The 22,500-nt window shown below is 39.3% G+C and overlaps 1 protein-coding gene across 1 annotated transcript in view; it reads right to left on the bottom strand.

Annotated features, from left to right (window-relative positions):
* Positions 1-22,500, bottom strand: part of LOC133630591 (receptor-type tyrosine-protein phosphatase S-like) — a 375,093-nt gene that overhangs the window by 88,824 nt on the left and 263,769 nt on the right. The window contains exons 14-17 of the mRNA XM_062022176.1: positions 21,945-22,171; positions 16,651-16,768; positions 13,516-14,151; positions 9,476-9,570 (exon numbers count right to left, since the gene is read on the bottom strand). Of these exons, the coding sequence (XP_061878160.1) occupies positions 9,476-9,570; positions 13,516-14,151; positions 16,651-16,768; positions 21,945-22,171 (1,076 nt within the window). The remainder of the gene's footprint in view (positions 1-9,475; positions 9,571-13,515; positions 14,152-16,650; positions 16,769-21,944; positions 22,172-22,500) is intronic.

Here is a 22,500-nt window from a genome sequence, read left to right as displayed (position 1 = left end):
GTCTTCCTTTGAGCGATATTTCCTGCATCTACTTTGTTTGTATCCTTCTTCGTGGGGACATATGTTGATTGTCATGTCATGTTCAGATGTACATTGTGGACGCCGTCTTTGCTCCACAGTAAGTCTTTGCTGTCGTCCAGCATTCTGTTTTTGTTTAATTTGCAGCCAGTTCAGTTTTAGTTTTGTTCCGCACATCCATAACCAAGCATGCATCAGTATAGCTCTTGTCTCAAAGTAGGTGTACTGTCACCACCTGTCACATCACACCCTGACTTATTTGGAGTTTTTTTGCTGTTTTCCTGTGTGTTGTGTTCTATTTTGGTGGCTTTTTCTCTTTTTTTGGTATTTTCCTGTAGCATTTTCATGTCTTCCTTTGAGCGATATTTCCCGCATCTACTTTGTTTTAGCAATCAAGAATATTTCAGTTGTTTGTATCCGTCTTTGTGGAGACATTGTCGTGTCATGTTCGGATGTACATTGTCTTTGCTCCACAGTAAGTCTTTGCTGTCGTCCAGCATTCTGTTTTTGTTTAATTTGCAGCCAGTTCAGTTTTAGTTTTGTTCCGCATAGCCATAACCAAGCATGCATCAGTATAGCTCCTGTCTCAAAGTAGGTGTACTGTCACCACTTGTCACATCACCCCTTGACTTATTTGGAGTTTTTTGCTGTTTTCCTGTGTGTAGTGTTCTATTTTGGTGGCTTTTTCTCTTTTTTTTGGTATTTTCCTGTAGCAGTTTCATGTCTTCCTTTGAGCGATATTTCCCGCATCTACTTTGTTTGTATCCTTCTTCTTTGTCGATTGTCATATCATGTTCGGATGTACATTGTGGACGCCATCTTTGCTCCACAGTAAGTCTTTGCTGTCGTCCAGCATTCTGTTTTTGTTTACTTTTTAGCCGGTTCAGTTTTAGTCCTATATTAAGAAATTTCAAGCATAAAAATGGCAAAAAATAAACCTACAATATCAACACAGTAGTATTCGCCATGGGAGAATCAGAGTGTGCTGTTTAGTATTGCGGCCACTGATTGGCTCAGCCTCAGGGAGCATTTATACACGTGACTGAAGGGTCTTATTGGAGCATATTTCATGTCTACAGGCCTCTCATAATGTTAAAAAAACATGTTTAGAAAGTCGTAAACATTATTTTTCATGCACTGGCAATACAAATATTTTAATTAATAACTAATTAATTTATCGCCGCCATTTTTCCTTGTACTTTGTAAACACTTGACGTTTGAACAGCCTCTTGAACGTGATCACATTCGTACATTGTTTGACGTCCATAATTGAATTCCACATGCTGGTATGCTCAAGGTGTTAGGTGTTGTGCGAGCAAACATGTTTTAAATTACATTTTTCTCGAAGGTTATATTTGTCCTCTTTTGTGAGAATAATTGTTGTAGATTCTTGGCAAGCAGGTTATCAATCAAACTTTATTTATTTAGCACTTTCCATGCACAGACAAGTGGCAAACACAAAGTGCTGTACAAAACACTGGAGAATGACTCAAATTAACACCATTTAACCTAAAAAAAAATAAAAAATAATATTATACATATATATATATATATATATATATATATATATATATATATATATATATATATATATATATATATATATATATATATATATATATATATATATTTATACTGATGTTGGTGGAAGAAGACCTGGTTCTCAGTCTCCGTTCTGGTGTGGATGAACTTGACTGGCCTGCACAGAGTCCTGACCTGAACCCAATAGAACACCTCTAGGGATGAATTAGAACGGAGACTGAGAGCCAGGCCTTCTCCACCAACATCAGTGTGTGATCTCACCAATGCGCTTTTGGTAGAATGGTGGAAAATTCCAATAAACACACTCCGTAACCTTGTGGACAGCCTTCCCAGAAGAGTTGAAGCTGTATTAGCTGCAAAAGGTCATATTGAACCCTATGGGTTAGGAATGGGATGACACTTCAAGTTCATATGTGAGTCAAGGTAGGTGGCCAAATACTTTTGGCAATATAGTGTATCTCACTTTGTTACTATGATAGCACATGCTACTAAATGTTACATTATTGTGTAATTTGCACATGATTTATTTTGTTAAATTCTACAGAAGAATATTAATTTATTAAAAAAAATTTTTTTAAGTACCTTTTTTCCTTTCATGCTACGTATGTGAACTTACTGTCGGCTTTACAAGGTCATGTTACCTCTAAACTAAACTTTTCCCCCCAAATAAGAATCGTTGAGGAACCGATAGTTAAGCAGAATGAAAAGTGGAATCGGAACCGGAAAAATCCTATCAATTCCAATCCCTGATATATGGTATAAAACATATGATAAAAATATATGTAAACATTAACATATAAATATTACATTAATAAGTGGAAAATATATGTAAACATTACAATATATATTACATTAATAAGTGAAAAATATATGTAAACATTAAAATATAAATATTACATTAATAAGTGAAAAATATATGTAAACATTAAAATATAAATATTACATTAATAAGTGAAAAATATATGTAAACATTAAAAATAAATATTACATTAATAAGTGAAAAAATGTGTAAACATTAAAATATAAATATTACATTAATAAGTGAAAAATATATGTAAACATTACAATATATATTACATTAATAGGTGAAAAATATATGTAAACATTAAAATATAAATATCACATTAATAAGTGAAACATATATGTAAACATTAAAATATAAATATTACATTAATAAGTGAAAAATATATGTAAACATTAAAATATAAATATTACATTAATAAGTGAAAAATATATGTAAACATTAAAATATATATATTACATTAATAAGTGAATACAAATAGAACATTCAGAGAATAATAGAAATATTAACGATTAAAAAAACAGTTGACTCGTGAAAAGCCTGATTAAAAAGGTGTTTGGTTAGCTTTTTTCTTATTATTTTTTTAAAATTTCAGTCCTGAGGCTCTCCACTAAAATCAGGCCCAGATAGATAAGAAGGCGCGAGGCCATTAGGACATTTAAAAACTAACAATAGAACTTTAAAAACCACCCTGAAGTGGACGGGGGAAGCCAACGCAGCGACTTTAAAACTGGTGTAATGTGCGCCCGCCCTCTGGTCATCGTCAGCACCTGTGCAGATGAGTTTTTGTATTCATTGTAGACCTCTGATGTTCTTTTTGGGAAGAGCGGAGAGTACTACAGTAGTCTAAAGGACATTTTATAGAGCAACGGGTGGACTTTGGCTATGCTCTTAAAGTTCAAAAAGTTAAAGTAGCAATGATTGTCTCACACACACACTAGGTGTGGCGAAATTATTCTCTGCATTTGACCCATCCCCATGATCACCCCCTGGGAGGTGAGGGGAGCAGTGAGCAGCAGCGGTGGCCGCGCCCGGGAATCATTTTTGGTGATTTAACCCCCAATTCCAACCCTTGATGCTGAGTGCCAAGCAGGGAGGTAATGGCTCCCATTTTATAGCTTAAGATGATAAAAACCTTAAAAATCTTTTTTTTTTTTATAGATATATGTGTGCTAGTTCTAACTATTAGGTTGTTCTAGTTTTTTTTTTGTTTTTTTTACTATTTATTTTACTTGTTGGGGGCAGCTATTTGTGGTTTTAGCGTTGTTGTTTTTTAAATGCACTGTAGCACTTTGAGGTTGTTTGTTCAATGTAAAGTGCTTTTAAAAATACAATCTATTATCATTATTACCTATTTTTGTATTATTTGGGATAAAAGTTAGCTCGGGGTCAAACAAATCCCACCCAGATGCTTTTCTTTATGCAGAATTTGAGCTGTTTGTTGTCAGAATAATTGTGTATAAGTTATCACACAACTTGTTTTTTATGAGTTCAGGTTGCCCGGGTTACGATCCACTGGTGCTCACAAAGCTGTCTTTGATCTTATCAAGCAAAAGACGGACAGCTTGTAAACCTCCACTGTGTGTGATGGAATGCGCCGTAGAGGTGTCGGTTTCCCAGATCTATTGGACAGCCACAGGAAGGACCTGATTAGGACCCGGAAATCTATGAGCACCTTTTCTTTAAACTGTATATGACCGAGTGCAACAGCTGTTTATGACCCCCCCTCCCCTTAGAAGCAGCTGCAGCTATGTAATCAGAGAATGCCCCAATAAATGGTGAGGCGTGGAACTCTTTCCTCAGAGCGTGGGGCGACATTGTACGAGGTTGCAGGTCCACGCGCTCTCCTCAGGAGCTAAATTGAATCCTGTCTCTGTTTGATTCCTTGCTTCTTGTCTTGTTGAATAGATAGTTCGGTGTTTGAACCTGACATTTGTAACTGCACAAAATTGTTGAGTTTCAATATTTTGCATTTAATAAATGACGAGTGTGTAAGTTCTCTATATCCAACATTTTGTAATAATTAGGGACCGCAATGCCCCTTTGGGACAGAGGACCCTATTGTAATTGTAAGGTTTTATTATTATTTTTTATTATACCGCCGCCTCTTTGAGCTGTAATTTGACCCCCTTAACATGATTCAAAACTCACCATATTTGACACACACATCAGGACTGGCGAAAACAGCGATTTAATTAAAAAACCTAGCCCCAAAACTCAAAATTGCGCTCTAGCGCCCCCTAGGAAGAAAACACAGACAAAACTGCCTGTAACTCCCACTAGGAATGTCGGAGAGACATGAAACAAAAACCTCTATGTAGGTCTCACTTAGACTTAGATTTCATACACTGACATCCTTCAGCAAAAATCAACAGGAAGTTTGCAATTCCCCCTTCAAAACAAAAGTTTTGTAAAAACAGTCACTTTTGCCTCTTTGAGCTATAATTTGACCCCCTTAACATGATTCAAAACTCACCAAACTGGACACACACATCAGGACTGGCAAAGATTGCGATCTAATAAAAAAAAACCAACCCCAAAACTCAAAAGGGACCGCAATGTCCCTCTGGGACAGAGGACCCTATTGTAATTGTAAGGTTTTATTATTATTTTTTATTATACCGCCGCCTCTTTGAGCTGTAATTTGACCCCCTTAACATGATTCAAAACTCACCATATTTGACACACACATCAGGACTGGCAAAGATTGCGATCTAATAAAAAAAAAAACAACAACCCCAAAACTCAAAATTGCGCTCTAGCGCCCCCTAGGAAGAAAACACAGACAAAACTGCATGTAACTCCCACTAGGAATGTCGGAGAGACATGAAACAAAAACCTCTATGTAGGTCTCACTTAGACCTAGATTTCATACACTGACAACCTTCAGCAAAAATCAACAGGAAGTTTGCAATTCCCCCTTCAAAACAAAAGTTTTGTAAAAACAGTCACTTTTGCCTCTTTGAGCTATAATTTGACCCCCTTAACATGCTTCAAAACTCACCAAACTGGACACACACATCAGGACTGGCAAAGATTGCGATCTAATAAAAAAAAAACAACAACCCCAAAACTCAAAATTGCGCTCTAGCGCCGCCTAGGAAGAAAACACAGACAAAACTGCATGTAACTCCCACTAGGAATGTCAGAGAGACATGAAACAAAAACCTCTATGTAGGTCTCACTTAGACCTAGATTTCATACACTGACAACCTTCAGCAAAAATCAACAGGAAGTTTGCAATTCCCCCTTCAAAACAAAAGTTTTGTAAAAACCGGTCACCTTTTTTCAAAAAGTATCTCCTCTGAGCGCGTTTGTCATGTCGGCTTCAAATTAGCACAGGAGAGAGATTGAACCCTTCTGATTAAAAGTTGACGAAAGAGTTTTGATTACTGCTCCGGTTTGGATTTTATGAGCCCTCAAAGTCGGTCCCGTCCATCGCTGCTTGCAGCTTTAATTAGGGACCGCAAGTCCCTTTGTAAAGGAATCCCAAAGGGAGTCCTTTACAAAAGGTACAGAGGACCCTATTGTTATTGTAAGGTTTTATTATTATTTTTCCGCAGCTTTGCGCACTACTTTGACCCCCTTAAAATGCTTCAAAACGCACCAAATTTGACACACACATAAAAAAACGCGAACAAAACTCTTTATTCGAAAAACCAAACCCCAAAACTCAAAATTGCGCTCTAGCGCCCCCTAGGAAGAAAACTGCCTCTAACTCCCAGTACGAATGTCGTAGAGACATGAAACAAAAACCTCTATGTAGGTCTCACTTAGACCTACATTTCATAATTTAACATCCTCGGGCAAAAACCAACAGGAAGTTGGCAATTCTCCCTTCAAGACAAAAATTTACTAAAAACACTCATTTTTGCCTCTTTGAGCTGTAATTTGACCCCTTTAAAATACTTCAAAACTCACCAAACTTTTCACACACATCAAGACTAGTGGAAATTGCGATCTAATAAAAAAAAACGAACCCCAAACTGCTCCTCAGAGGAAAACACAGACAAATCTGCTTGTAACTTCCGGTAGGAACGTCTTAGAGACATGAAACAAAAACCTCTATGTAGGTCTCACTTAGACCTACATTTTATATCAACAGGAAGTTTGATATCCCCCCTTCAAAACAACATTTTTGTAAAAAGCGGTCACCAAACATCAAACATTATCTCCTCTGAGCGCGTTTGTCGTTTCGGCTTCAAACTACTACAGGAGAGAGATTGAACCCTTCTGATTAAAAGTTGACGAAAGACTTTTGGTAAGTGCTACGGTTTTGATTTTACGAGCCTTCAAAGAACCACTGCGCTGATGCTGCTGCGCTGCTGTGATTTTGCGAGCCTTCAAAAAAAAGAACCACTGTGCCGCAGCACCTAGGAAAAAAACACAGACACAACTTCCTCTAACTCCCAGTACGAATATCGTAGAGACATGAAACAAAAACCTCTATGTAGGTCTGACTTAGAGCTAGATTTCATACATTGACACCCTTCAGCAAAAATCAACAGGAAGTTGGCAATAACCCCTTCAAAACAAAAGTTTCATAAAAACACTCATTTTGCCTCTTTGAGCTGTAATTTGACCCCCTTAAAATACTTCAAAACTCACCAAACTTTTCACACACATCAGGACTAGTGGAAATTGCGATCTAATAAAAAAAAACGAACCCCAAACTGCTCTTCAGAGGAAAACACAGACAAAACTGCTTGTAACTTCCGGTAGGAACGTCTTAGAGACATGAAACAAAAACCTCTATGTAGGTCTCACTTAGACCTACATTTTATATCAACAGGAAGTTTGATATCCCCCCTTCAAAACAACATTTTTGTAAAAAGCGGTCACCAAACATCAAACATTATCTCCTCTGAGCGCGTTTGTCGTTTCGGCTTCAAACTACTACAGGAGAGAGATTGAACCCTTCTGATTAAAAGTTGACGAAAGACTTTTGATAAGTGCTACGGTTTTGATTTTACGAGCCTTCAAAGAACCACTGCGCTGATGCTGCTGCGCTGCTGTGATTTTACGAGCCTTCAAAAAAAAGAACCACTGTGCCGCAGCACCTAGGAAAAAAACACAGACACAACTTCCTCTAACTCTATCGTTGAGACATGAAACAAATCCCTCTATGTAGGTCTAACTTAGAGCTAGATTTCATACATTGACACCCTTCAGCAAAAATCAACAGGAAGTTGGCAATAACCCCTTCAAAACAAAAGTTTCATAAAAACACTAATTTTGCCTCTTTGAGCTGTAATTTGACCCCCTAAAATACTTCAAAACTCACCAAACTTTTCACACACATCAGGACTAGTAGAAATTGCGATCTAATAAAAAAAAACGAACCCCAAACTGCTCCTCAGAGGAAAACACAGACAAAACTGCTTGTAACTTCCGCTAGGAACGTCTTAGAGACATGAAACAAAAACCTCTATGTAGGTCTCACTTAGACCTACATTTTATATCAACAGGAAGTTTGATATCCCCCCTTCAAAACAACATCTTTGTAAAAAGCGGTCACCAAACATCAAACATTATCTCCTCTGAGCGCGTTTGTCGTTTCGGCTTCAAACTACTACAGGAGAGAGATTGCACCCTTCTGATTAAAAGTTGACGAAAGACTTTTGATAAGTGCTACGGTTTTGATTTTACGAGCCTTCAAAGAACCACTGCGCTGATGCTGCTGCGCTGCTGTGATTTTACGAGCCTTCAAAAAAAAGAACCACTGTGCCGCAGCACCTAGGAAAAAAACACAGACACAACTTCCTCTAACTCCCAGTACGAATATCGTAGAGACATGAAACAAAAACCTCTATGTAGGTCTGACTTAGAGCTAGATTTCATACACTGACACCCTTCAGCAAAAATCAACAGGAAGTTGGCAATCACCCCTTCAAAACAAAAGTTTCATAAAAACACTCATTTTTGCCTCTTTGAGCTGTAATTTGACCCCCTTAAAATACTTCAAAACTCACCAAACTTTTCACACACATCAGGACTAGTGGAAATTGCGATCTAATAAAAAAAAACGAACCCCAAACTGCTCCTCAGAGGAAAACACAGACAAAACTGCTTGTAACTTCCGGTAGGAACGTCTTAGAGACATGAAACAAAAACCTCTATGTAGGTCTCACTTAGACCTACATTTTATATCAACAGGAAGTTTGATATCCCCCCTTCAAAACAACATTTTTGTAAAAAGCGGTCACCAAACATCAAACATTATCTCCTCTGAGCGCGTTTGTCGTTTCGGCTTCAAACTACTACAGGAGAGAGATTGAACCCTTCTGATTAAAAGTGGACGAAAGACTTTTGATAAGTGCTACGGTTTTGATTTTACGAGCCTTCAAAGAACCACTGCGCTGATGCTGCTGCGCTGCTGTGATTTTACGAGCCTTCAAAAAAAAGAACCACTGTGCCGCAGCACCTAGGAAAAAAACACAGACACAACTTCCTCTAACTCTATCGTAGAGACATGAAACAAAACCCTCTATGTAGGTCTAACTTAGAGCTAGATTTCATACATTGACACCCTTCAGCAAAAATCAACAGGAAGTTGGCAATCACCCCTTCAAAACAAAAGTTTCATAAAAACACTCATTTTTGCCTCTTTGAGCTGTAATTTGACCCCCTTAAAATACTTCAAAACTCACCAAACTTTTTACACACATCAGGACTGGCGGAAATTGCGATCTAATAAAAAAACCGAACCCCAAAACTAAAAATTGCGCTCTAGCGCCCCCTAGGAATAGAACACAGACAAAACTGCTCCTCGGAGGAAAACACAGACAAAACTGCTTGTAACTTCCGGTAGGAACGTCTTAGAGACATGAAACAAAAACCTCTACGTAGGTCTCACTTAGACCTACATTTTATACACTGACATCCTTCAGGAAAAATCAACAGGAAGTTTGCAATTCCCCCTTCAAAACAAAAGTTTTGTAAAAACCGGTCACCTTTTTTCAAAAATTATCTCCTCCGAGCACGTTTGTCATGTCGGCTTGACATCCTTCAGCAACTAGCACCTGCCAAATATGCGGGCCCGACCAACGCTGCTTGCAGCTTTAATTCTAACTGATCTTTAATGTAGGTGGATGTGTCACGTGATGGACGTACGGTAAAGCGGTACGGGTTGCTGCTCTCCGGGAACTCCCAGGTCAGAAGAACGCTGGTCCTGGTGGCCAGGTTGACGGAAAAATTCCTCGGCACGTCTGAAAGAGAACATTAAAAAAAAAGAAAAAGAGCAGTCAGGGGAGGGGTGTCATTATTAAAAAGCAAGGTGTCGGCCTTCACCCGCCGTGGACCTGCAAAGAAAAAAAAGGCGTCAGTCGGGTGAGGCGCGGCGGGTGAGGAGGACGGACAGGTGACGTGGAGAGTGGATGGCGACAGGTAGAGAGGAAGGTGACAGGTAGAGAGGAAGGTGACATGCCACATCTTTGTGTTTGCTACCACTTCCCAGTCTGCTGGGCAACACAGGCAGTGGAGTTGACCCGATTGGAGAAGGACTAAAGAAAAAAGGAGGCCCGCTTTTCACCTCATTTGCACTTACCTTGTGGGTGAGATGTGGTGTGTGGAACTTTCACCTGAGGGGATGTGATAAGCAGTGCTCTTCTAGCAGCCTCTTTCCACTGGTGAAGGGGAGGTGATGGAGGTAAGTGACTAGGGTTGTACGCTATACCGGTGCTAGTATAGTACCGCCGTACTAATGAATCAAAAACGGTACTATACTCTGTTTGAAAAAGTACCGCTTCCCCATATTTTATATATATCTTTTTTTTAACGGCCGTGACATTGCTGGTTTTACGAGTAGAGGAGCATGTTCGGCAGAGCGCGCACACTGAGTACTTAGAAGCAGACAGTGTGTGGACAGAAAAGGGAGAATGGACGCATTTTGGTGTAAGAAGTAAAGATAAAGGTTAAGTTATAACACTGAAACACCCTCAGGAAGAGCTGCTTTAAGACATGGCTCGCCAGCTAGCGGCTAACGTCCATCCGCAGTGTTTAAGTTACTTCTAAATCACTAATCCCGGTCTCCATGGCGACAAATACAGTAAGTTTCTTACAAGTACTGGAGGACGAGGAATAGCTAAACATGCTTCACTACACACCGTGGGAGGATACAATAGCTCGCCGGCGTCCCAATGTAAACAAATGCCATGGGTGGATCTACACCTGACATCCACTGTAATGATACCAAGTACAAGAGCGTATGCTTTTAAGACATGGCTTGCTAGCTCGCGGCTAACGTCCAGCCGCAGTGTTTTAGCTACTTCTAAATCACTAATCCTGGCCTCCATGGCGATAAATACAGTAAGTTTCTTACAAGTAGCATTATCACCGGAGGACGAGGAATAGCTAAACATGCTTCACTACACAGTAGGAGGATATAGTAGCTAACTGCTAACAGCAAGCTAGCGCTCCTCAATGTAAACAAACGCCATGGGTGGATCTATACATGACATCCACTGTAATGATACCAAGTACAATAGCGTATGCTTTAAGACATGGCTTGCTAGCCAGCGGCTAACATCCATCCACAGTGTTCTAGCTACTTCTAAATCACTAATCCTGGCCTCCGTGGCGACAAATACAAGTAGCATTATCACTGGAGGACAGCAAGCTAGCACGCCTCAATGTAAACAAACGCCATGGGTGGATCTACACCTGACATCCACTGTAATGATACCAAGTATAAGAGCATATGCTCTTAAGACATGGCTAGCTAGCCCGCGGCTAATGTCCATCCGCAGTGTTTTAGCTACTTCTAAATCACTAATCCTGGCCTCCATGGCGACAAATACAGTAAGTTTATTACATGTAACATTATCACCGGAGGACGAGGAATAGCTAAACATGCTTCACTACACACCGTAGGAGGATACAATAGCTCGCCTGCATCACAATGTAAACAAATGCCATGGGTGGATCTACACCTGACATCCACTGTAATGATACCAAGTACAGGAGCGTATGCTTTTAAGACATGGCTACCCAGCTAACGGCTAACGTCCATCCGCAATGTTTTAGCTACTTCTAAATCACTTATCCTGGCCTCCGTGGCGACAAATACAAGTAGCATTATCATTGGAGGACAGCAAGCTAGCACGCCTCAATGTAAACAAACGCCATGGGTGGATCTACACAATGACATCCACTGTAATGATACCAAGTATAAGAGCATATGCTCTTAAGACATGGCTAGCTAGCCCGCGGCTAACGTCCATCCGCAGTGTTTTAGCTACTTCTAAATCACTAATCCTGGCCTCCATGGCGACAAATACAGTACGTTTCTTACAAGTAGCATTATCACTGGAGGACGAGGAATAGCTAAACATGCTTCACTACACAGTAGGAGGATACAGTAGCTAACTGCAAACAGCAAGCTAGCGCTCCTCAATGTAAACAAACGCCATGGGTGGATCTACACCTGACACCCACTGTAATGATACCAAGTACAAGAGCGTATGCTTTTAAGACATGGGTAGCTAGCTCGCGGCTAACGTCCATCCGCAGTGTTTTAGCTACTTCTAAATCACTAATCCTGGCCTCCATGGCGACAAATACAGTAAGTTTCTTACAAGTAGCATTATCACTGGAGGACGAGGAATAGCTAAACATGCTTCACTACACAGTAGGAGGATACAGTAGGTAACTGCGAACAGCAAGCTAGCGCTCCTCAATGTAAACAAACGCCATGGGTGGATCTATACATGACATCCACTGTAATGATACCAAGTACAATAGCGTATGCTTTTAAGACATGGCTAGCTAGCCAGCGGCTAACGTCCGTCCGCAGTGTTTTAGCTACTTCTAAATCACTAATCCTGGCCTCCATGGCGACAAGTAAAGTACATTTTTTACAAGTAGCATTATCACCGGAGGACGAGGAATAGCTAAACATGCTTCACTACACCGTAGGAGGATACAATAGCTCACCGGGCGTCACAATGTAAACAAACGCCATGGGTGGATCTACACCTGACATCCACTGTAATGATACCAAGTACAAGAGCGTATGCTTTTTAGACATGGCTTGCTAGCTCACGGCTAACGTCCACCCGCAATGTTTTAGCTACTTCTAAATCACTTATCCTGGCCTCCGTGGCGACAAATACAAGTAGCATTATCACTGGACGACAGCAAGGTAGCACGCCTCAATGTAAACAAACGCCGTGGGTGGATCTACACCTGACATCCACTGTAATGATACCAAGTATAAGAGCATATGCTCTTAAGACATGGCTAGCTAGCTCGCGGCTAACGTCCACCCGCAATGTTTTAGCTACTTCTAAATCACTTATCCTGGCCTCCATGGCGACAAATACAGTAAGTTTCTTACAAGTAGCATTATCACTGGAGGACGAGGAATAGCTAAACATGCTTCACTACACAGTAGGAGGATACAGTAGCTAACTGCAAACAGCAAGCTAGCGCTCCTCAATGTAAACAAACGCCATGGGTGGATCTATACATGACATCCACTCTAATGATACCAAGTACAATAGCGTATGCTTTAAGACATGGCTAGCTAGCCAGCGGCTAACGTCCGTCCGCAGCGTTTTAGCTACTTCTAAATCACTAATCCTGGCCTCCATGGCGACAAGTAAAGTACATTTTTTACAAGTAACATTATCACCGGAGGACGAGGAATAGCTAAACATGCTTTACTACACACCGTAGGAGGATACAATAGCTCACCGGCGTCACAATGTAAACAAATGCCTGACATCCACTGTAATGATACCAAGTACAAGAGTGTATCTAGTTGATATTACATCAATATTTGTTATCACAAAATCTTTTAAATTCATATTATGTTTATAAAGTCAGTAAATACGTCCCTGGACACATGAGGACTTTGAATATGACCAATGTATGATCCAATACATTTTGGTACCGGTACCAAACTGTTGGTATGGGGACAACCCTATAAGTGAGTGAGTGGAACAGGCTGAGGGGTGTGTTGCCGTCCTCTAGACTTGACTGGGGTGCAGGGGGGGTCAACCTGCAAGAACTCTGGGGTGCAGGGGGGTCAACCTGCAAGAACTCGGGCCCCACTTCATCGAGGAGTGAAGTCCGGGTGGGGTAGGGGAGACGTGACGTCCAAGCAGTGCTCGGGTGAAGGGTGTCCCCACGGGCTCCGAGGGCAACCCTACCTGTGTCGAAGGCCAGGGTTCGGCACCGCCGAGGGGGGCTGAAGGGGCCGAGCCCCGCCTTGTTGCGGGCTCTGAGCTGCACCTCGTAGGCCGTGCCGTGGTCCAGGCCCAGGATGGTGTAGCTGAAGTGGCCGGCCGGCAGCGTGACCACATGCAGGGGGGCGGGGAGCTCCGAGGCTCGTGGGCCCGCCGCCTCCTTGTAGGCCACGTTGTACTCGGTGATGACGCCGTTGCACTCCCCGCGGTCGGGGGGCCGCCAGGAGAACTGCAGGGAGCAGCAGGTGGCGTTGACAAAGTCGGATATTTTGGGGTATCCCGAGGGGGGGAAGACGGGCAGCGTCACTTCCCGCCGCGCCGCTTCCCCCAGACCCGCCCGGCTCCTCGCGGAGAGAAGAAAGACGTAGGAGGATCCCGGGGTGAGGTTTGTGACGGTGAAGTTCTTCTCTGGACTTGGGAGATCCACCGTGGTCTCCGGGGTGGAGTTCTTCAGGCCAAACTGGAGGCGGTAGCCGCGGATTTCCAGCGGCGGCCTCGGGCCGTCGGAGTCGGACTCTGAGCACTCCGGCGGGGGAGTCCATCGCAGCACCACCGACGGACCCGGTCCCAAGTGCACCCCCAGGCAAGGAGGCCCAGGAACTGCAGGAGCAAAACAACTTTTAGGAGGACATTCCAGCGCATAAATTAGAGATGTCCGATAATGGCTTTTTTGCCGATAATGCGATATTGTCCAACTCTTAATTACCGATTCTGAAATCAACCGATACCAATACATACAGTCGTGGAATTAACACATTATTAGTTACTCTCCATCAAAATGGAATTAAATTGCAAGTTACTCCCCATTAAATGTAACTAAGCTACAAGTGACTCTCTATTAAATGTAACTAAGCTACAAGTTACTCTCCATTAAATGTAACTAAGCTACAAGTTACTTTCCATTAAATGTAGCTAAGATACAAGTTACTCTCTATTAAATATAGCTAAGCTACAAGTTACTCTCCATTAAATGTAACTAAGCTACAAGTTACTCTCCATTAAATGTAACTACGCTACAAGTTACTTTCCATTAAATGTAGCTAAGTTACAAGTTACTCTCCATTAAATGTAGCTAAGCTACAAGTTACTCTCCATTAAATGTAACTAAGATACAAGTTACTCTCCTTTAAATGTAACTAAGCTACAAGTTACTCTTAATTTAGTGTAGCTAAGCTACAAGTTACTTTCCATTTAATGTAACAAAGTTACAAGTTACTTTCCGTTTATTGTAACTAAGCTACAAGTTACTCTCCATTTAATGTAGCTAAGCTACAAGTTACTTTCCATTTAATGTAACTAAGTTACAAGTTACTCTCCATTTAATGTAGCTAAGCTACAAGTTACTCTCCATTAAATGTAGCTAAGCTACAAGTTACTCTCCATTAAATGTAACTAAGCTACAAGTTACTCTCCATTAAATGTAACTAAGCTACAAGTTACTCTCCATTTAATATAGCTAAGCTACAAGTTACTCTCCATTAAATGTAACTAAGCTACAAGTTACTTTCCATTAAATGTAACTACGTTACAAGTTACTCTCCATTTAATGTAGCTAAGCTACAAGTTACTCTCCATTAAATATAACTAAGCTACAAGTCACTTTCCATTAAATGTAACTAAGTTACAAGTTACTCTCCATTTAATGTAGCTAAGCTACTAGTTACTCTCCATTTAATGTAACTAAGCTACAAGTTACTCTCCATTAAATGTAAATAAGCTACAAGTTACTCTCCATTAAATGTAACTAAGATACAAGTTACTCTCCATTAAATGTAAGTAAGCTACAAGTTACTCTCCATAAAATGTAGCTACGTTACAAGTTACTCTCCATTAAATGTAGCTAAGCTTCAAGTTACTCTCCATTAAATGTAACTATGCTACATGTTACTCTCCATTAAATGTAGCTAAGCTACAAGTTACTCTCCATAAAATGTAGCTAAGTTACAAGTTACTCTCCATTAAATGTAGCTAAGCTACAAGTTACTCTCCATTAAATGTAACTAAGCTACAAGTTACTCTCCATTAAATGTAGCTAAGCTACAAGTTACTCTCCATTAAAAGTAACTAAGCTACAAGTTACTCTCCATTAAATGTAGCTAAGCTACAAGTTACTCTCCATTAAATGTAGCTAAGCTACAAGTTACTCTCCATTAAATGTAGCTAAGCTACAAGTTACTCTCCATTAAATGTAGCTAAGTTACAAGTTACTCTCCATTAAATATAGCTAAGCTACAAGTTACTCTCCATTTAATGTAACTAAACTACAAGTTACTCTCCATTAAATATAGCTAAGCTACAAGTTACTCTCCATTAAATGTAACTAAACTACAAGTTACTCTCCATTAAATATAGCTAAGCAACAAGTTACTCTCCATTAAATGTAACTAAACTACAAGTCACTCTTCATTAAATATGGCTAAGCTACAAGTTACTCTCCATTAAATGTAGCTAAGTTACAAGTTACTCTCCATTAAATGTAGCTAAGTTACAAGTTACTCTCCATTAAATGTAGCTAAGTTACAAGTTACTCTCCATTAAATATAGCTAAGCTACAAGTTACTCTCCATTAAATGTAGCTAAGTTACAAGTTACTCTCCATTAAATGTAGCTAAGTTACAAGTTACTCTCCATTAAATGTAGCTAAGTTACAAGTTACTCTCCATTAAATGTAGCTAAGTTACAAGTTACTCTCCATTAAATGTAACTAAGTTACAAGTTACTCTCCATTAAATATAGCTAAGCTACAAGTTACTCTCCATTAAATGTAACTAAGTTACAAGTTACTCTCCATTAAATATAGCTAAGCTACAAGTTACTCTCCATTAAATGTAGCTAAGTTACAAGTTACTCTCCATTAAATGTAGCTAAGTTACAAGTTACTCTCCATTAAATGTAGCTAAGTTACAAGTTACTCTCCATTAAATGTAGCTAAGTTACAAGTTACTCTCCATTAAATGTAGCTAAGTTACAAGTTACTCTCCATTAAATGTAGCTAAGTTACAAGTTACTCTGGATATTATGGGACATCCCCAGTTAGAATTCATGGGCAGTAAATATGTGTGTTGCTAAATGTGGAAGTGCTGACTCGGCACGTCTCACCCATCCCTGAGGTCTGCACCAGCTTGGCTTTGCTGTGAGCTCCGTCACCTTTGGTGGTGTAAGCTGCCACCGACACTGAGTACAAAGTCTCCGCCTGCAGGTCTCCCAAAATCATCGCCTGTGAAGGTTCAGACAAAACATTATTATTGTTTTCTTTACTACTTTGCACTAATATTTAGTCTAGAGTTGTGCCCATACCAACATTTTAGTATGTATTTCAATACTTTTCTAAATAAAGGGGAGCACAAAAAATGTCATTATTGTCTTTTTCGTAACAAAAAATGTTAGTGTACATGAAACATATGTTTATTATTGTCATTTAGTCCTTAAGTAAAATAGTGAACATACTAGACAACTTGTCTTTTAGTAGTAAGTAAACAAACAAAGACTCCTAATTAGTCTGCAGTAACATATTGTGTCATTTATACACCTATTATGTTGTCACACTGTAAAAATGTATAATATATGTTATTTGTAAAAAGCACTTTACATTGAGTAAACAACCTCTTAGAGCTACAGTGTATTAAAAAAAATAAAAATAAAAACATAATAAAAAATAAAAAAAATAAAAACTAGGACAGCCAAATAGTTAGAACTAGTATGCATATATCTAAATTTTTTTATTTTTTTTTAAAAAATAAGGGTTTTTAAGCCTTTTTCAAAAGTATCCACAGTCTGTGGTGCCCTCAGGTGGTCAGGGAGAGCGTTCCACAGACTTATTAATCTACTTGTTCATTTATTGTTAATATCTGCTTATTTTCTGTTCTATCTACACTTCTGTTAAAATGTAATAATATTCTTTGATACTTTACATTTGTTTTGGATGATACCACACATTTAGGTATCGATCCGATACCAAGTAGTTACAGGATCATACATTGGTCATATTCAAAGTCCAGGGACGTATTTCCTGACTTTATAAACATAATATACATTTGAAAGATTTTGTGATGATAAAAAATATTTATGTAATATCGACTAGATACGCTTTTGTACTTGGTATCATTACAGTGGATGTCGAGTGTAGATCCACCCATGGTGTTTGTTTACATTGTGACGCCGGTGAGCTATTGTATCCTCCTACAGTGTGTAGTGAAGCATGTTTAGCTATTCCTCCTCCTCCAGTGATAATGTTACTTGTATTTGTAATAAAATAGTGAACATACTAGACAACTTGTCTTTTAGTAGTAAGTAAACAAACAAAGACTCCTAATTAGTCTGCAGTAACATATTGTGTCATTTATACACCAATTATGTTGTCACACTGTAAAAATGTATAATATATGTTATTTGTAAAAAGCACTTTACATTGAGTAAACAACCTCTTAGAGCTACAGTGTATTAAAAAAATAAAAATAAAAACATAATAAAAAATAAATAAAAATAAAAACTAGGACAGCCAAATAGTTAGAACTAGTATGCATATATCTAAAATTTTTTTATTTTTTAAAAAAAAGAAGGGTTTTTAAGCCTTTTTTAAAAGCATCCACAGTCTGTGGTGCCCTCAGGTGGTCAGGGAGAGCGTTCCACAGACTTATTAATCTACTTGTTCATTTATTGTTAATATCTGCTTATTTTCTGTTCTATCTACACTTCTGTTAAAATGTAATAATATTCTTTGATACTTTACATTTGTTTTGGATGATACCACACATTTAGGTATCGATCCGATACCAAGTAGTTACAGGATCATACATTGGTCATATTCAAAGTCCAGGGACGTATTTCCTGACTTTATAAACATAATATACATTTTAAAGATTTTGTGATGATAAAAAATATTTATGTAATATCGACTAGATACGCTTTTGTACTTGGTATCATTACAGTGGATGTCGAGTGTAGACCCACCCATGGTGTTTGTTTACATTGTGACGCCGGTGAGCTATTGTATCCTCCTACAGTGTGTAGTGAAGCATGTTTAGCTATTCCTCCTCCTCCAGTGATAATGTTACTTGTATTTGTAATAAAATAGTGAACATACTAGACAACTTGTCTTTTAGTAGTAAGTAAACAAACAAAGACTCCTAATTAGTCTGCAGTAACATATTGTGTCATTTATACACCTATTATGTTGTCACACTGTAAAAATGTATAATATATGTTATTTGTAAAAAGCACTTTACATTGAGTAAACAACCTCTTAGAGCTACAGTGTATTAAAAAAATAAAAATAAAAAATAAAAACTAGGACAGCCAAATAGTTAGAACTAGTATGCATGTATCTAATTTTTTTTATTTTTTTAAAAAAAAGAAGGGTTTTTAAGCCTTTTTTAAAAGCATCCACAGTCTGTGGTGCCCTCAGGTGGTCAGGGAGAGCGTTCCACAGACTTATTAATCTACTTGTTCATTTATTGTTAATATCTGCTTATTTTCTGTTCTATCTACACTTCTGTTAAAATGTAATAATATTCTTTGATACTTTACATTTGTTTTGGATGATACCACACATTTAGGTATTGATCCGATACCAAAGTAGTTACAGGATCATACATTGGTCATATTCAAAGTCCAGGGACGTATTTCCTGACTTTATAAACATAATATACATTTGAAAGATTTTGTGATGATAAAAAATATTTATGTAATATCGACTAGATACGCTTTTGTACTTGGTATCATTACAGTGGATGTCGAGTGTAGATCCACCCATGGTGTTTGTTTACATTGTGACGCCGGTGAGCTATTGTATCCTCCTACAGTGTGTAGTGAAGCATGTTTAGCTATTCCTCCTCCTCCAGTGATAATGCTACTTGTATTTGTAATAAAATAGTGAACATACTAGACAACTTGTCTTTTAGTAGTAAGTAAACAAACAAAGACTCCTAATTAGTCTGCAGTAACATATTGTGTCATTTATACACCTATTATTTTGTACACCTTTTGAGGGACAAACTGTAGAAAATATTAATACTCTACTTGTTCATTTACTGTTAAAGGCCTACTGAAATGAATTTTTTTTATTTAAACGGGGATAGCAGATCTATTCTATGTGTCATACTTGATCATTTCGCGATATTGCCATATTTTTGCTGAAAGGATTTAGTATAGAACAACGACGATAAAGATTGCAACTTTTGGTATCTGATAAAAAAAAGGCTTGCACCTACCGGAAGTAGCGTGACGTAGTCAGTTGAACATATACGCAAAGTTCCCTATTGTTTACAATGATGGCCGCATGAAGTGAGAGAGATTCGGACCGAGAAAGCGACAATTTCCCCATTAATTTGAGCGAGGATGAAAGATTTGTGGATGAGTAAAGTGCAAGTGAAGGACTAGTGGGGAGTTGAAGCTATTCAGATAGGGAAGATGCTGTGAGAGCCGGGGGTGACCTGATATTCAGCTGGGAATGACTACAACAGTAAATAAACACAAGACATATATATACTCTATTAGCCACAACACAACCAGGCTTATATTTAATATGCCACAAATTAATCCTGCATAAAAACACCTGCGTGTTTGTTATGCTAGCTCCTAGCTCCTCTGCTAACTCCTAGCTCCATAGAACACGCCAATACAATTCAAACACCTGATCAACACACACAATCACTCAGCCCAAAAGACCGTTTACCTAACCCAAGGTTCATAAAGCTTATATATTTTTAAAAAGTTACGTACGTGACGCGCACATACGGTCAAGTTATCGAATGTTTAGCAGCCAAGGCTGCATACTCACGGTACCTGATATTCAGCTGTGAATGACTACAACAGTAAATAAACACAAGACATATATATACTCTATTAGCCACAACACAACCAGGCTTATATTTAATATGCCACAAATTAATCCTGCATAATAACACCTGCGTGTTTGTTATGCTAGCTCCTAGCTCCTCTGCTAGCTCCTAGCTCCATAGAACACGCCAATACAATTCAAACACCCGATCAACACACACAATCACTCAGCCCAAAAGACCGTTCACCTAACCCAAGGTTCATAAAGCTTATATATTTTTAAAAAGTTACGTACGTGACGCGCACGTACGGTACGGTACATGTTATGCTAGCTCCTAGCTCCTCTGCTAGCTCCTAGCTCCATAGAACACGCCAATACAATTCAAACACATGATCAACACACACAATCACTCAGCCCAAAAGACCGTTCACCTAACCCAAGGTTCATAAAGCTTATATATTTAAAAAAAGTTACGTACATACGCAAAAAAAAGCCAAAGCTGCATACTCACAGTAGCACGTCTGCGTCTTTGTCATCCAAATCAAAGTAATCCTGGTAAGAGTCTGTGTTGTCCCAGTTCTCTACAGGCGTCTGTGTATCCAAATCAAAAGTCCTCCTGGTTAGAGTCTCTGTTATCCGAGTTCTTCCATCTTGACTGCATCTTTCGGGAATGTAAACAAAGAAGCGCCGGCTGTGTACTGTTGTGGCTGACTACGTTCGAAAAATACGTCCATTTCGCACCGACAACTTTCTTCTTTGCTTGCTCGGCTTCCTTCTCCATAATGCAATGAACATGATTGAAACAGATTCACGAACACAGATGTCCAGAATACTGTGGAATTATGAAATGAAAACAGAGCTTTTTCGTATTGGCTTCAATGTGGAAGGCATACCCGTGTTCGTCGGGCTACGTCACGCGCATACGTCATCCTCAGAGGCGTTTCGAACCGGAAGTTTAGCGGCAAATTTAAAATGTCACTTTATAAGTTAACCCGGCCGTATTGGCATGTGTTATAATGTTAAGATTTCATCATTGATATATAAACTATCAGACTGCGTGGTCGGTAGTAGTGGCTTTCAGTAGGCCTTTAAAATCTGCTTATTTTCTGTTTTAACATGTTCTATCTACACTTCTGTTAAAATGTAATAATCACTTATTCTTCTCTTCTTTGATACTTGACATTAGTTTTGGATGATACCACACATTTAGGTATCGATCCGATACCAAGTAGTTACAGGATCATACATTGGTCATATTCAAAGTCCAGGGACGTATTTCCTGAGTTTATAAACATAATATGAATTTAAAAGATTTTGTGATGATAAAAAAAAATATTGATGTAATATCAACTAGATACGCTCTTGTACTTGGTATCATTACAGTGGATGTCAGGTGTAGATCCACCCATGGCGTTTGTTTACATTGTGACGCCGGTGAGCTATTGTATCCTCCTACGGTGTGTAGTGAAGCATGTTTAGCTATTCCTCGTCCTCCAGTGATAACGCTACTTGTAAGAAACTCACTGTATTTGTCGCCATGGAGGCCAGGATTAGTGAGTGGTATTGAGTGTCACACTACTTGGTATGAAGTACTAAGTCAGGATGGTGCACTCACATACTGAGTGGAGTCGTCCTCCTCCATCTTCACCTGGGCCTCGTCTAACAAGAGGTCTTTGATCCAGGGGAGGCTTCGGGATTGGCCGCCCCCGGCGCGGCTGTAGTGCACCTGGTAGCCCCGGATCTGGCCTTGCCGCGACCTGGGCGACACGGAGCGCCAGGTGACGCGGAGGGCGGAGGAATTGAACGGCTGGATGTCCACGTGGCGAGGGGCCGCCCCTGGAACTGCAGACGCACATCGTTAACTACTATGTTGGGTGCAAGGCCGGGTTATTGGCGGGACTAAGTACTAGAGCAGAGGTTTTCAAAGTGTGGCACTTATACAGTATACGTATATGTATGTGTATATGTATGTATATGTATATGTATGTGTATACACACTTTAAAGACACTATGTTTATTTATATGCTATATATATATATATATATATATATATATATATATATATATATACACATCCATCCATTTTCTACCGCTTGTCCCTTTTTTGGGGTCGCATTCGGGAGGAAGGCGGGGTACACCCTGGACAAGTCACCAACTCATCGCAGGGAATA

Source organism: Entelurus aequoreus, linkage group LG16, assembly GCF_033978785.1.
Source record: "Entelurus aequoreus isolate RoL-2023_Sb linkage group LG16, RoL_Eaeq_v1.1, whole genome shotgun sequence".
NCBI lineage: Eukaryota > Metazoa > Chordata > Actinopteri > Syngnathiformes > Syngnathidae > Entelurus > Entelurus aequoreus.
Note: the sequence above shows the minus strand (reverse complement) of the source record. Positions and strands in the feature narration are given on the sequence as shown.